General features: G+C 36.6%; 1 protein-coding gene across 2 annotated transcripts in view; it reads right to left on the bottom strand.

Annotated features, from left to right (window-relative positions):
• The window catches only part of OGFOD3 (2-oxoglutarate and iron dependent oxygenase domain containing 3), a 964,739-nt gene that overhangs the window by 892,365 nt on the left and 56,478 nt on the right, over positions 1-15,896 (bottom strand). The window contains exon 2 of one of the 2 annotated variants that reach the window (XM_044085017.1): positions 10,638-10,861. The exons of the other annotated variant lie outside the window; for it this stretch is intronic. Within the exon in view, the coding sequence (XP_043940952.1) occupies positions 10,638-10,861 (224 nt within the window). The remainder of the gene's footprint in view (positions 1-10,637; positions 10,862-15,896) is intronic. 2 annotated transcript variants of the gene reach the window in all.

Genomic DNA, 15,896 nt, shown 5'->3' with positions numbered 1-15,896 from the left:
TCATAGCCTATTATTGTAAGTTCTCACCATGGATGCACAGATTCACCTCTCAAGCTTCACTCTCAAGGTGACTTTCTTGGCATCAGTGTCTCAAACACAAAATAACATGGTTACGATTGGATTTTAAGCTCATTTTGCAAGACCACATCTTTCACTTGAATTGCTATGGTACAAACATTAAAAGAATACCTAAATCCTGGTAAAAGATTTAAAACTGTCAAAATGTTGAGCCTGTGCTTAATACAGTTAATTAAGCCACACAGCTTTGCCTATTTCCAGTAGTTTTCAGAAAAACTTAATTTCTACTTTTGTACCACACTTTCCTCATTTTCTTCACACAGATTATCTGCTCCACTATTACTGCACCCTTCCTACAAAGCAAACTACGAGAATTGCTTGTTTCTATTTATTTTTCAGAAGAAACTGTGGCAAACAAACATGGCATTCACAGCCAGGGGTGTAGCCAGAAATTTATAGTTTGGATTCAAAAACTTCTTTATGCTGCCCTCACCACCCTTCTATCGTTTAAAAATGTAGTCAGCTCTCAAAAAGCTGCCCCAGTACACTTCAGAAAATGAAACTATTTTCAGTTGTTGCTAATTATAACCATATAAAGACTAGGTTTAGAAGCACATTCTTTAAGTATTATTTGTATAGTACTATATCACAGACACTAACTTACACAGATCTAAACATTCTGCACTGTTTGATCCATAGAGTTTTTAAGATATGCTCAGAAAAATGTACTCACTTGTACACAGAGTATGCCTAGCTACACCCTTGTTCACAGTAATATCCTTGACTGGAGCTTAAGGACATTAAGTCAGATTAGAACATTAAAACATACACAACCTGCTGCCCTTCTATGAGATGGTCAGTTATGCAACTCTTTGATAATTTGGTGCTCTTTAATGTTAAATTGGCTATTTCATCAGATATCCAAAATATACCATTCTGTCAAAAACATATACCTTAAAGTACTTCATAGCAACAAACTGCCTAACAACCTTTTTTGTGCCTGTATTTCTTGAATAAAATTATTATTATTTTTTTTTTATAAATGAAATGATTACATTCAGCTACCTAAATTATAAACTCATTCACCAGCTGGCTTACTGTATGTTCAAAAAAGATACAATATCGCCCCTATGTGGTCAGTTGGGATACAGCCATCTTTTTCTAGTAACTTAGAGTGGCCATCAGTTGGAAACATTGTTCACCGTCAACAATTGATTGTGGAATCAACAAAATAAATTAGAGAATATCATGCCAGTGTCAACGTGTTTTTTCTTAGTCTGTGCTAAGTGCTCACCTGACACATGCCACATATCACTTTAATTCAGCTGTCTACTCACTCTTCATCTTCCAGTTTATTACTAACATGTCAATTATTCAGGATGTGCATGAACAGCAAAATATACAAAAGTTCCAAAACTGTGCATCCCATTCTGTGTGCATTCCTTTACCTGTCCTTTAAAACTGCTCAGTTTTATTACATTGATTAGTAACTGTACTAACTGCTGTTGCAAACCTCAAAAGAACTGCCCAGGTACCAAGTATTAATGTCAAGATATTATTATAAAGTTGTGAGGTTTATAGGTTCATAGGTTCATACTAGGCTATCTGACCTGGGGCAATTATAAGCCTAGCCCGATTCTGTATGGCTTACGCCACTGCTTGATTTGAGTATACTGTGCCCTTTTTAAGGTTTAGTTTACTGTGCCTCTGTCTAATAGTGACACGGGAGTAATCCCTGGGACAAACCTACGATCCCCCATCCACCTATCGAGATTCTTCTTGAAGAGATTCAGTGAGGTGCTCTGCCTCACATGAACTGGAATTCTATTCCAGAGTAAAGGGAGCCTCTGGGTTATGAACCTGTCCCTCCAGCAAGTTCTATTTATTTCTGTGCTGAGGTTCAAGTCCCTCGAGCGTGTGGCTCTAAGGGATTTAGATTTACTGAGGTGGAGCATGTCCATTAATTCTGGATTTGACATAGCTTTGTATGTCAGGCATAGATCGCCTCGAAGTAGGCGGTATGCAACTGAGTAGAGCTGGAGTTTTTTTAACCGAGCAGCATATGGCATCTGTTTGAGACCCTTGATACTCTTGGTGAGATACTTTTGGGGTCTTTCTAATTGCTGCAGGTGTCGGGTAAGGTACACCCCAAAAGGGGCATTGTATTCTATGATGGGCCTGATGAGGGATGAATAAAGGGGCACGATTACCTCTCTTGATCTACATGTGAAACCCTTCGTGATGAGGTGGGCTATGTAGCAGGTCTTTCTAACCACTTTGGCAATGTGGTTTTCAAAGGAGAGATTGCTATCAACTTGGGTCCCCAGGTCCCTAATAACTTTCTCTGTACTTAATGGGTTACCGCCTATGTGGTAATTTGTGGGCACATTGTTTTTGCCAAAGGGTATGACTATACATTTTTTGGCATTTAGCTTTAAACCATGGCGCTGGCACCAGTTATCTGTCTCTGTGAGACCTTTTTGAAGGATGTTTGTGTCAGCTGGAGAGTTGATTATGGCGCCCAGTTTGCAGTCGTCTGCGAACTTGATGAGCCATAGTCCTCCCACGTTTACCTGTACCTCGGAAAAGTATATACCGAACAAGAGTGGTCCCAGGACAGAACCCTGTGGGATGCCACTTGTGACCGGTTTCGAGTCTGACATGGCTCCAGCAACTCTCACTCTGTGGGTTCTGTCTTTGAGCCAGTTTGTGACCCATCTTGTGACATAGGGGTTTATATTTAAGCTGGATAGCTTATCTATGATGCCCGAGTGGGGTATTGTGTCAAATGCCTTTGCAAGGTCCAGATAGGCTGTGTGGACTACCTTCCCTTCATCTATGGCTTTGGTGACTGTTTCGAAAAAGTCAACCAGGTTCAAAAGGCAGGATCTGCCCCTGACAAAGCCGAACTGGGTAGGATCTAGTGTCTGTAGGTCCCCAATGTCTTTGTTTATGAGCTCCATGATGATCCTCTCCATAGCCTTGCAGACTAAGCTAGTCAGGCTTATGGGGCGATAATTTCCAGGGTCCGTAGAGGCTCCACCTTTGTGGAGTGGGACCACTGTTGCTGTACGCCATTCTGTGGGCACATATCCTGTAGTGAGGCTGAGATTGTATAGCTGTTTTATTTGAGGGATTAGTTCCTCTTGGAGTTCATGTAGGACGCAACCTGGGACGCCATCTGGTCCCATGGAAGCAGTGTTTTTTGCTTTGGAGAGGGCAGCCTTCACCTGAGCATCAGAGATGTTTGGGAGGCAGCCCTCTGCCGGGATAGATACTTGCTCTTTTGGGGTGGAAAGGTTTGCACTGAACCTGTCTGCCAGGATATTGGCGATGTCTGTGGGTTCAGTGTATTTTTTGTCATTTAGAATCAACTCAGAACAAGTCTGGGAGTTGCATCCCAGGTTCCTAACATAACTGAAAAAAGCCTTATGATTTTCTTTGGTGTCCTGTGCAATTTTTCTCTCGAAGCTGGCCTTGGAGGATTTTATGAGGGATCATAATTTTTTGCTAGTACTGATCACAGATGCTTTCCCTATTAGGGATTTTGCTCTATCATGTAGTAGCTTCCTCCTTCTGTTGTACAGTTTATTTATGGCAGGGGTCCACCAGACTGGACGCCTGCCTTTGGATGATTGGGTCTTGGTTTTGTTTGGGATAGCATGATCCATGCATTCCTGGAGATATCCGTAGAATGCGTTTATATAGGATTCTGCAGTTTGGGCCGTAGTTTCCACTGGCCCTGGGGCCTTGAAGGATTCCACTTCGCTTTTGAGAAGTTTTTCACTGTGGTTTTCTGGGCTGGGGGTGGGGTCGGGATGTGGACATCCAGTGAAATTTAATTTATGGTCTGAGCTTACCAATGAGGGATATACTTCTGGTGTGGAGCATAGAGTCCCCATGTTGGTAATGATCAGGTCTAGTATTTTGTCCCCTCTTGTGGGAGTGGTGACTAGTTGTTCCATAGCATTTGAGTTTATAATTTCCAGGAACCTTTGGGCTAAGGTGCTGTGGCTTGAGTAGTGCTCCCAGTCAATGTTTGGGTAGTTGAAGTCACCCAATATAATGGTGTTCGGAGAGATCTTCATGTTCTCCAATGTTTTCAGGAAAGCCGAGTGGGATTCCTGACTTTGAGAGGGTGGTCTGTAGGATGCTATAAACTGAAAAGCAGTCTTGCCCACTGTTAGTTGCACATGGATGGTCTCCGATACTTCGTGCAATGCCACTAACCTGGAGGTGTGGATTATCCTTGATAAATATGGAAACTCCCCCTCCTTTTGTGGTTCGGTCCGGGTTTTGGGGCCGAAAAGCATGATATGAGGTATATCCCGGTAGTGCTGGGGTGCTCTCTGGAGCCTTGAACCAGGTTTCTGTCACTGCACAGATATCGATGTTCTCCATACTGAGGAGAGCTTCGAGTGCGTGCATCTTGAGGTTAAGACTTCTGGCGTTTAGCAGCATTACCCTTAGTTTCTTGTTCCTTGTGCTGTCTATGGGGGTGGGTTTGACTTTTGAGCCTTGCCTAAAAAAGGCACTATGGGGGTGGCAAGAGCCTTTGCCAATATCCGAAAGCCCAGTGGTGACAGGTGCAAGCCGTCCCTAGCGAAGCAACGTGGCTTGTCGGGCATGTCATCCCATACTCATCATCTATGCAGCTATCCTTAGTGGTATCAGACAGACCAAACAAAATGATAAGTCTTTACAAAGGATGTCCAACATCATATTTCTTTACTTCACAAATACTCAATTACACGGTACCTTGCCTTCAGGATACCAATACCCAGAAGCGCCTATAATTGTTTAATTACTCGTGTGTGATTTTTGAGTGATTCACAGTACTACCAAGACCCCACACACACACACACACACACACACACACACACATACTTACTTACACAGCTCTGAATACAGTGCACCTTGAATTCCCCACAAAGTAATGGTGCACTGGAATCAGCTATCTACTAGGTCTAAGCGAATTATCTGCTTTGCACTTCAGAAATTTGTTCCATCCTCCCCTCAGCAGCCAAGTTTGCGCCAAGAGTTACATTTTAATTTAAACTTAATTGCTCTAATGTGGCAAATAGCATGAGACATGATTTACAATTTTCCAGTAAGGCAATTCAAGATATACACAGCATATTTCTATTTCCTGCATATTTCACCTACCTGTTCCTTGATACCTTTATCTGTTACCTACACTAGAACATTATACTCGTAGATATACAGAAGCTGATGGCAAATATGTAACACTGTCAGTCTATTTACCTACTGGATATAATAAAAATCCTAGTCAACCCTCGTAATTCAACCCCTTTCTCCACAATAAATGATGGTCTATGCTTGTTCTAAGAATTCCCACTTCTTATTATTTTTGACCCCTCCCCAATTTCCTAAAGAAAACTGCTCAATGTAGCAACCACTTATTTTGTGAAAAATTCTTCATTAAATTGTTCCCGAGTCATCCATGCTTCTTTAATGTATCTTCTTGGTTTCATGCATCTTATCTTATGAAAGACAACACCTTCTTGAAATATTCTAATTTAATTCAAATAAACATATTTATTTATTTAGTTAGTTAGTAGGCTGGATCTGATGGCTGTTTTTCAGCTACAAATCATTACGCAAGCAATAATGCCTGACAGGGTGTGTTAATGTGTAAATAATGCCCACCCTGGGGTGTTATTTGGCCCGACACCACGGGCAGAGAGCCTCTATACCCCTGGAAGGGCAGTAATTACACATTAACACACACCCTGGAGGGCATTATTGCACTTAAGACAATGGGCTCGCTGTAAAATTGTTGTGTTTTACTTTATTTATTTTTTAGGTACTATATTTTTTGTTTATATATTTTTAATGTAAAATAGTTCCTCCTCCTAATGTTTCAAACTTACTGTAGTATATGTTAATGGTGTTGGAGGAAGCATTTTACATCAGATATATATATAAAATAATATAGTGCTTAAAAAATAGACAAGTGAAATGCAGCAATTTTACATACAGCCCATTCTCTCTCCTGTACACACATACACATTCTCTTCTGCTTTCACACACATACATATACACACACAGTCTCCTCTACTTTCATACACACATTCACTCACACAAGATCTGTCTCACCCTCTTTCTCAATCTTTCACAGTCTCCAGCTGTTTTCATGCACACATTCGGTCTCACTCTCTCGATCTCTCTCACACACAGTCTCCTCTACTTAAATACATGCATTCACTCACACATCTCTCTCACTCACTCCCTCCATCTCTCTCTCTCTCTCTTACTCACATATACTCATACACACGCTGTATTTTATTTTTTTTATTTTACACTCACTAAACACCAAAAGCACTGCTTAGCGAGTGTAAAATAACAGCTCGCTCACTCTCACTTTCACTGACATGCACGCATACACTCACACAGACAAACACAAACGTACCTTTTTTGTTGTTGTCTTCTTTTTAATATTTTACACAGCAAAAACACTAGTTAGCGAGAGTAAAATAATGGAGGCCATTCCATCTCATCAGTCTGAGCTCCACGGCAGCTTGATAAGCTGCCATGAAGCGTCTGACTAGTTTTTCACCAGACATCACTTGTACACCAATACCCTGCTGGAGAACACTTGTTCTGCAATCAGGATATTGATGCACAGTTTGCCCATTGTTTAAAAAAAAAAAAAAGAAAGAACATAGATACTTAAACATAAAATAAACAAACATTGCAAAACATAAATACAGGCTCTAAGTTTGAATTTCTTTCTTATTTTATTGATCAAGCCCTGAAGAATAGTGTGGCTGAGAGTCTCTAGTACATTAGAGATTCTTTTCAGTTTAAGTACAAGGACAATAATGTTGATCATAATGACATTTTGGTTACAGTGGATGTCAAATTACTCTACACTGTAGCTGATCACTGGTTACAGTGGATGTCAAATTACTCTACACTGTAGCTGATCACGATGTGGGGAATGAACGGTTCTGTAGCATGCTCTTGAAAAGCAAGTTATACTATTAATGTAGTTAAGTTCATGGGTGAGCGTGTAGATTAAATTTTAAATAGATTTTTGTGTGTTTAAAAGGACACATTATTAATTAATTAGGGTGTGGCTATGGGAGCATCTATCCTCCAAATTTTGTCAACCTCTCAGGAAGTTGAAATTTTATAAGTGATTTATTGATGATCATTTTATTACATGAACGAGATATAGAAGTTCAGATATTTTAGTCTTTCACAATAACTGAAATTTTCACATCGATGGACACCCTTGGTATATTTCTACCGTACACTTTCCAGTTTACTCATGCTTGTTTTCTTATAAAGTTAAATGTTTTACTTTTCTGCACTACAGCTTCAATTTACCTCTTTAGTCAAAAATGGCTGCCTGAGTCTTTTTGCTGCTTTTGTGTGTGTGTTGGCGGTGGTGTGGGGATATATGTGTACAATTTGACATAAAGATGTTTTCTGCTGGCATGAGAGCTGTTTTGCTTCGATTTTTTCACTTCACGTTTCTTCCTACACTATACACTACCTCTTTTTTCTATTTATGGGGTTTATGCTTTCAGTTTCATTACGAGGTTTTTATTTTATTTTTAACTTTTTGGATATCTTTTACTGTTTGTGATCAGTTAATTAGGTTCATTTGAGTTTGTAGTGCTTTTACTACTGTAAAGTGCATTTAATTGGTGTTACAGGCCTGGTTTGTTCTATTTTCTTCATTGCTACTGTTATTTTATACAAACTTAATACTGCATTACAGTTGGGGGGATTCTGTTTTTTTAATTAATGTTTTTTAAACATTTTGTGTTTGATATTTGATAGTTTTCCATTGTAAAATGACTTTCCAGGATGTTGACAATTTGTTGGATTTTTATATCTATGAGGGAGTAGGGATAAATGTTAGATCTTGGTAGCCTGTACTAGCTTTCTCCCATGCACACAGCATTTTTTAAACATCTTTATTAGATTATCACTTAAGACATAGGCAAGCAATACATTAACAGAAAAGAAGACAGACCATTTTAACATTTCTTCCATTTAAATACAATATACAATACATTTCATACATTTTCTTTGTTATTGTCATCAGTCCAACATTACAAACAATTGCTAAATTCCTTCCTTAAACCTCACTCCTCCTAAACATTATTATGCATGTATTGTTCTCACAATTTCCATTTACTTCTATGTAATTTGAACCTTCCCTTTTTTAAAGATCCATCTTCAATTTCTTTTATCTCTGTTATAATGTTTAATATCTCAAATACTGTTGGTGTATACTTATTTCCATTTTCAAATGATTGATTTTCTGGCAGCCAACAGAATTAAACTTAATAACACCTTACTATTTTTATGTAATTCAGATCCTGTAACCAAACTCAAAAGAATAATTTTATTACTTAAATCGATTTGCTTACCCAATAATTAACTTATTACTCTCCCAGAATATATGTTCCCAGTTAGCACTTTTTCCCCATCACACCTCCAAAATTTGCTATCTACCGAAGGAAAAAAATCTTTGAAGTTTGCTTGGCATACAAAAATAGCTATGCAAACACTTCCAAGTACAGATCCTAAACCTTCATGACTTCTTTTCACATTTGGAAGCCATATATATGTATTCCCATTGTTTTCTTGTAAATTTCTTTCCCAGTCTCTCTTCCCAATATTTTCTAACTTCCGCTGATTGATTCTCAACATCATGCAATATTTTATATGCCTTGCTACTTATCTCTTTTTTTTAACAGCTGCTTCTGTTCTACATTTAACAAAAACCTCTAGCAGAGAAGACCCTTCACTTAAATTCCCCTATCCCCTTCTCTTTGCCTGTATTGTGAGATCAAGCTCTGGTAGTGAAGACCGTCTCTAGCTTGCAATCCAAATGTGTTCTTGTGCTTGTCCCACTTTATTACCCTTCCAGCTTGAGTTATTTGGTCCCAATATCTTGATTACTTTGCCAGGTTTCTCCAGTAAATTCCATCACCCTCTTGCCTATTTTCTGTATCCCTTCTTGCAGTCATCCATATTGGCAAAATCCCCTTTCTCCATTCTCATATTGGCTTAGTTCTTAGAATACCTTCTACTACTTTATGAATATCTGTATGGTTATTACTCTCATTAAAGACTTTCATCCAATACCACTTTTTCTCTCTATTTCTTGAACTTCCCCCTTACTTCACCATCATCCCTTTCCACTTTGAATTATAACTTTCTGCTTGTGTTATGTATATGAGCTTTAACTGTTTAGCTCTAAAATATATCTTCAGATCAGGTAAACCTATACAACTGTGTTCTATTCGAAGGATCAGCTTATCCCACTTAACTCTTGCCCTCTTTCTCTCCCAGATAAATTCCTTCAATTCTTTATTAATTATTGTCCACAACTTCTCCTCGGATTAATAAAAGTATGCTTGACCTATATACAAGACTAAAGTGACGACAAGCATTTTCACTGCTTGTATCTTACCATCCATATCTATAAATAAGAGTTTCCAGTTTCTCAATTTTTGTGTTACCTCTTGTTTACTCTATTCCCACATATCCTTAGCTGTCATAACTGAAGCCTTTTTAATCAATACTCCAAAATAATTCATCTTATTATGTCCCCATAAACATGGCTATTGCTGAACCAATGTGTGTGAGTATATAATTTACGGCTAGAGCCTTTGGTTTATCCTCATTAATTTTATATCCCAAAAATACTTGAAACTGACTCACAATGTTCCATGGCACTAAGATGTCCTTTCTGGATTTATCAGGTACAAAATAATGTCATCAGCAAATAAAACCAACTTTTCATGATTACAATACCAATCATATCCTTGTATTTCCGAGTCCCTTGTTTTCTTTGCCAATGGTTCCAAATATAAAGCAAATAACAAAGGGGAAAGAGGACACCCCTGCCTGATTCCTCTGTTCAAACACAGCTTACCTTACAGGAACCCTCCCACTTTAGTTCTTGCCTCCAATCCTTCATATATCCTTTTAATTAACCTTATTATTGTATCAGGGAATGCAAATGCTTCCAATGCCCTACTCATAAAATCCCAGCTTACTCTGTCAAATGCTTTCACTACATGAAGACCTACCAATCTACTACAAAATTAATAAAAATGTATGAGCATGCACACATACATACACGTTACCACAGAGAAGACTCATTACAGTGAACTACAACCATGCAATACAAAACAGCTTCATAATATAATTGACAATATAGTTTTAAGCAGAACAACAGATAAAACCTGCAAGGAAAAGTGCGTGTGTACATCAGTAACACATCAGACAATTAATTTCCTCTTAATAGCTGTTTAAATAATTTATTACTCCATGCCCCAGAAAATAATCAGTGGTCTTTGACAATACATACTTTTAACATTAAACAGTTGTTTGAGAAAACATGTGATACAAGAACATAAAGGTCTATCAAAGGCAAGTGGTCAAAATGTCAAGTGCAAAGAATAATGAAAATGAGTTTTATATCATTCGCAAGAAAAGGGAGAAATAGGTTATAAATACACTGCTATTAAGTTTATTATAAACACATGCCCATTGTTAAATACAGACAGATGGTGAACAGCTTGCAGTACTGTTCATCTGTACATAGTCTTAAGAATGTCACATACCTGGAAATCGCTTGAAGTTATCATAATCTTCAGAGCAAGGCACCTCAAATACTTTTAAGTGTAAAGTTTCACCCTGATGGGCTAACACTTCAGTGAAATAATCTTCAGTCCACACAAGGATTTTCAGTAAAGCAGCACCAAAAACAGCACACCCAAGCAGCAAAATGGCTATTACATACTTATTAAATGTTTCACTCCTTCTTCTGCCTTCCTTTGTCTTAGATCTACAACAAGATAAACAGAACATGTATTATGACTTTGTATTGTTACCTTTTTCTCATGTGGGGAAAAGATTCTTAGAGTCAAAACATGTCCCATTCAGGTTTTTATAAATGCAAAGCATGAGAGGAAGAATTTTGTATCTGTCACAATGACATTCTTTCCGTTTTGCTACTTAAATGTTTTCTTATTTCAGTTGAAGTACATATAAGCAATAAAGGGTACATTTTTGAGAGAGACAGTTCAGTACCAAGTATTACAGCTGTATACAGAGCATCACTTAGTGACAAAGGCTATGTGTGCTGATAGCCAGAAGGCAAGGATGGCAGCTGCAAGTGTAACATATTCAAAAACAAATGGTTACGGAGAATATTGGGACTTTAAAATTCTTGCAGGAGAAATCAATCATACGGTAAAATTCCTGTCACTTGTGCACACGAACTATCAGATCCTATAAAACTTAAACCTATAAGATCACTACCTCTGCAGTTGAGAAAAAAATGCAATTCAGAATGATCAAAATGAAAATGGGAATAAATGGACTGGAGTACGAAACTTGGACAGCTGCACGTGTATACGTAAAAATAAAAAAGTACAGAAGAGATATTCTCTCTATGAAATGTGCCGTCAAAGAGAGCAAGATGGGGTGGAGTTAGAGACGAATGTAATAATACACAAATGGCAACTACAAAGGCGGCAAACAAGACAGATTTGAGAAAACACTACTTTACAGAAAGATCGTGAGCCTTAGAATGTACTAATCAAGGTAGTTGTAGAGTGCAAATCAACAGAGTATATCATGGATCCATGGGGCAAGAGAGACGTGCACAGCAGGAATGACAGCTGCAATACTCAAGAAGACTAAACATGAAATAGATCTTCTGTTGGCTTCTTACAAATGTTCATATGTAAAAAAGGCTGCTTATAATGTTGCAAAGGCATATAAAATATAGAGAATATAATTTCTCTAAGAACATAAAGACATTCATGCAAAACTGAGCTGTTTGCTTTTACTACTGACTTGTGTAAAACAAATACTGCTGCCTAAAGGTATATACTGGCAACATGCTGTTCACTTTGATCTCATTATTAATTTGTTACAGTGAAGTCTACGACACCCACTCCCAGACATTTTTTCATCAAATTTTAGTTTTCAGACAAGGCAAATCCTTCACCAATATCCATGCTTCCTCACTCTGCACCCTTTTCACTTAACACTGACCTCACTACAGTTTGAAAAATAAGGAATTATCTAACAAAATACTGCATGTGTTTTGACAAACTAAGCATTAATGCATAGCTAGTTAACCGATAGCTCTATTACTCCTAGCTACAGCACCAGACAAGGCATTTTAATGTGCACAAAGTGATCAGTGTACATGGCTCTGCACTCCTGAGGTACTACCCTATGGTTCCATGCATTTCTTAAGAAATGACCAACTGAGAGTGCAAAGTAAATTCACATGAATCTGCAGTGTCAGTGGCACAACAGGTAGTACACACTCACCTTTGGTATAGAAGGTAGTGGGTTCTGTTTCCACACAGGGTAGATTGATTGCTGACACTTCACTGCAGCATAATGGGGGAGGGGGGTTGCACTCCTGAGTATGCCATTCTTCAAATGAGATGTTAAACCGAGGCTACTTTTTCTGGAGTTGGTGATAGCTCAGGTGGATGGCAAAAGATCTCATGGCACCTGTTGAAAAGAGTGTGTGTGGGGGGGTCTTTACTGATTACCACAACCTATACACATTATTTACATATTATACATTATTTAAAATTATTTACATTTTCATCTACCATATATTACAATCCCATATATTATAATCATTTATCCCCACCCGTTTTTCTATAACCAAAAATGTATTTTCTTTTCTTCACAATTTCAGACAATACCCATTTACCATTAAATTTAAATTCAGTCTCTAATTCCATATCATCCACAAAACATTAAACAGTTTTTATCAATCTCTTATCTATTTTTGTTGCCATAGTACCCTTATTCAAGCAAATTCATATTTATATCTTCAACACTTTTGAAACCTTTCAATATCTTATTTTCACATGCTTTTTTCCCAAAATTCTTTCACTCTTGAGCAATTCAGAAAAACATGTTCTGTTGTCTAAAACTCCCTGCAATAATTACACACCCTCTCTTGTATTCTTTTGTAAGGCACACTGGCTTTAACAGGCAATTTACCTATTGTTGACATAAAATCATTACATTCATAACATTTTCTACACCATGCAAGTCTTATCACACTTCTCTCTTCATTTCCTAATTGTATCCATGGGTATATATAAAAATGTTCATTCATTATAGTCAAATACCATTCATTTCTGGGGGGGGGGGGGTCACTCCATTTTTTATACTCAGTCTCCATAAAATGATTTTATCTCAAACACTTTTCCCTAAACTTATTCTCTACCAACAATTTTTATATTTATCTTTCTTTATGACATTTATTAAATTCTTAGGTTTTTCTTCTAATCCTACCATAATTTCATAAAGATTTATTTTTGTTCTATTTTCTCCCATTGTTTTTGTTTATGCGCACTTGTCCCGAATTTTAATACCAATATATCTAAAAGCGAATCATTAAATTAAATCCCTTCTATTTTATCTGCTAACCCAATTTCACTACTTTTGTCTTTATTTATATATAAACCAAGCATTTTAAATACTGGTTTAATTTTATGATTCCCTCTCCCATCTATTCCTTATTTTTCAAAACTAAAACTATATCATCTGCATAAGTAAAAATTATTGGAATTTGCATTTCTTCTCTTATTTTATATTTCGCCATTTCAACATTCTATTCATTTTACTAGCAACTAAATTCATAACTAATGCAAATAAAATGTTGCTTGCCGGACATCCCTGCCTTACCCCACACTCTATGTTTATTTCTTCACTTAACCACCCATTTAATATCACTCTTACATTATTATTCTCATACACTGACAAATATTTTTATTATTTTGTCACTTACACTACAATATCTTAATATAGCCCACAAAACTTCATACTGTATTCTATCAAATGCTTTACTTACATCTCCTACCATAGCTTTAGTTTCCACCTAGAGTTGCCACCTTTTGTTGTGGCTAAAACTGGACCAAGGCCACACCCCTCACATCACCCATAATCTCACCCATTTTACCACTCTCCCGCTACACCCATTTTGTGATGTCATCATGACAACAGCTGATGGGGACGCCCCTTTTTTCCTGTTCCCTTATGTCTTATGTTTCCTTATGCCTGCTTTCTGCTGATTTACTATGCTTTTCTATAAAAAATGCATGGTAAAGTCCATGAATTAACAAACTCTTATAGTCCATTTCCTTTTTTGAAACAAAATACCAGAGTTTGTACAGTGTTTTCCAGGCTACCGGACAATCAGTATGATTTCCGGACAGTCCAGAAAAAAAACAGAAGGTGGCAACCCTATTTCCACTCCTTTATTTATATCATTATCTATCATCTCTCTCAATATCTATAAGAAATCCTGATTTCCTTTCCCTTTCTTATTGAAAATTGTATCAAGTAATGTATCTATACTATTCCCTAATCTTTTTCCTATTACTCTCATACTGGCCTCCAATTTCTTATATCCTCTTTCTCCATTTTTTCCATATAAATTTCATAACCGCTGTGCATATTTCTCTCTCTACTATTCCTTTTTCCTAACCATTCATTTAATACTCCCTTGAAATTCACTTTTTGCCATTTTCCATGTTATAATTCATGTAATACTCAATACCATCCATTCCTGTGGCTTTTTCCATATTTAATTCCTTTAAAATTTCATTTAAGTTCTCCTATACTTATATTTTTTCCATATTTCTATTAGTTTTTTTAACTTCATTTCTGCCTTTCTTCTATACCCTTTTTAAATGTGTTCTCTATATAATTCCTTATTGCTTGAAACATTCTTTCTTGTGTATTCACTTTCTCTCTTTCATTATTCTTATCTCATTATCTCTCTTATAAACTACGGTGCCATCTCTTCTTTTTTCCCATGTAAAACAAATCTTTGCTTATATAGCACATTTTTATTTTTTTTTCTAATTCATTTCATACAGCTTCTTCTCTTCATAAAAGATTATCTTATTTTCTAATACCTCTTTAAACAGTTCCTGGCTCTGTTGCCTATATTTTAGTTTTCTTTCCTTTTCTTCATTACTTGACATTCCAAAAAATCACTTTTTATATTTTTTCTTTAAAACGTATCTACCAATTTGTCCAATTTTCAAAGAAAATTCTCATGTTTACATGATCTTTTAATCTTTTTATCTTCTGCATCTAAATCTTTTCATTGTCTCTTACTGCCTTTACCTAGTTTTATACATTCTTCCTTTTCCTGCACTTCTACCTATATAGCTAAATGATCCGAAAAGCCTTTTTCCTTTACTCTTCCCTGTACTATTTTCAACTATCAGACATTACAAAATAATCAATTTCTGTTACCTCATTTCTTTTATAAGTCCAGTGTTTATTATCCCAGATATAGCTTCCTAACATCATGTCCTTCTTTCCTTCTTTTTCTTATATCAGTTAAACTCTCCCACTAATATTATTTCCGTATTCACTCCTACATAATTTAGAATTTTTCAATCATTTCTCTTTCTTTCATTGTGACGTGCATAGAATGCAATAATTCTACACATCTTTCTTCCATCTTATGTCTCTCATAATTGTTCTACCTAATTTCTACCACAGCATAATCTAAAACCTTTACTGTTTCATTACACAGTACTGCAATACCTGAACATGCATCTTATCCCATATTCCAAATGTTTCCAACCCATAATTTTTCCATTTGTAACCTTTCTTCTTCTAATATTCTTGTGTCTTCTGGTATAACTATATGCCTATCAAGCAATGCACAGCATTGTAAGACACCTCCTCTTCTTTTAATATTGTTTATATTATTAATATTTATAGCTATGATTTTCAGCTTACTTATAATATAATTTTATTTCTTTTCACCTTTACCTTTTTGTTTTCTTTCACAACTACACTCTTAAACTTTCTTT

Source organism: Protopterus annectens, chromosome 10.part0 (assembly GCF_019279795.1).
Source record: "Protopterus annectens isolate FY-2018-M chromosome 10.part0, PAN1.0, whole genome shotgun sequence".
NCBI lineage: Eukaryota > Metazoa > Chordata > Ceratodontiformes > Protopteridae > Protopterus > Protopterus annectens.
The sequence above is the reverse complement of the archived record's forward strand: the minus strand, read 5'-3'. Positions and strand labels throughout refer to the sequence as shown.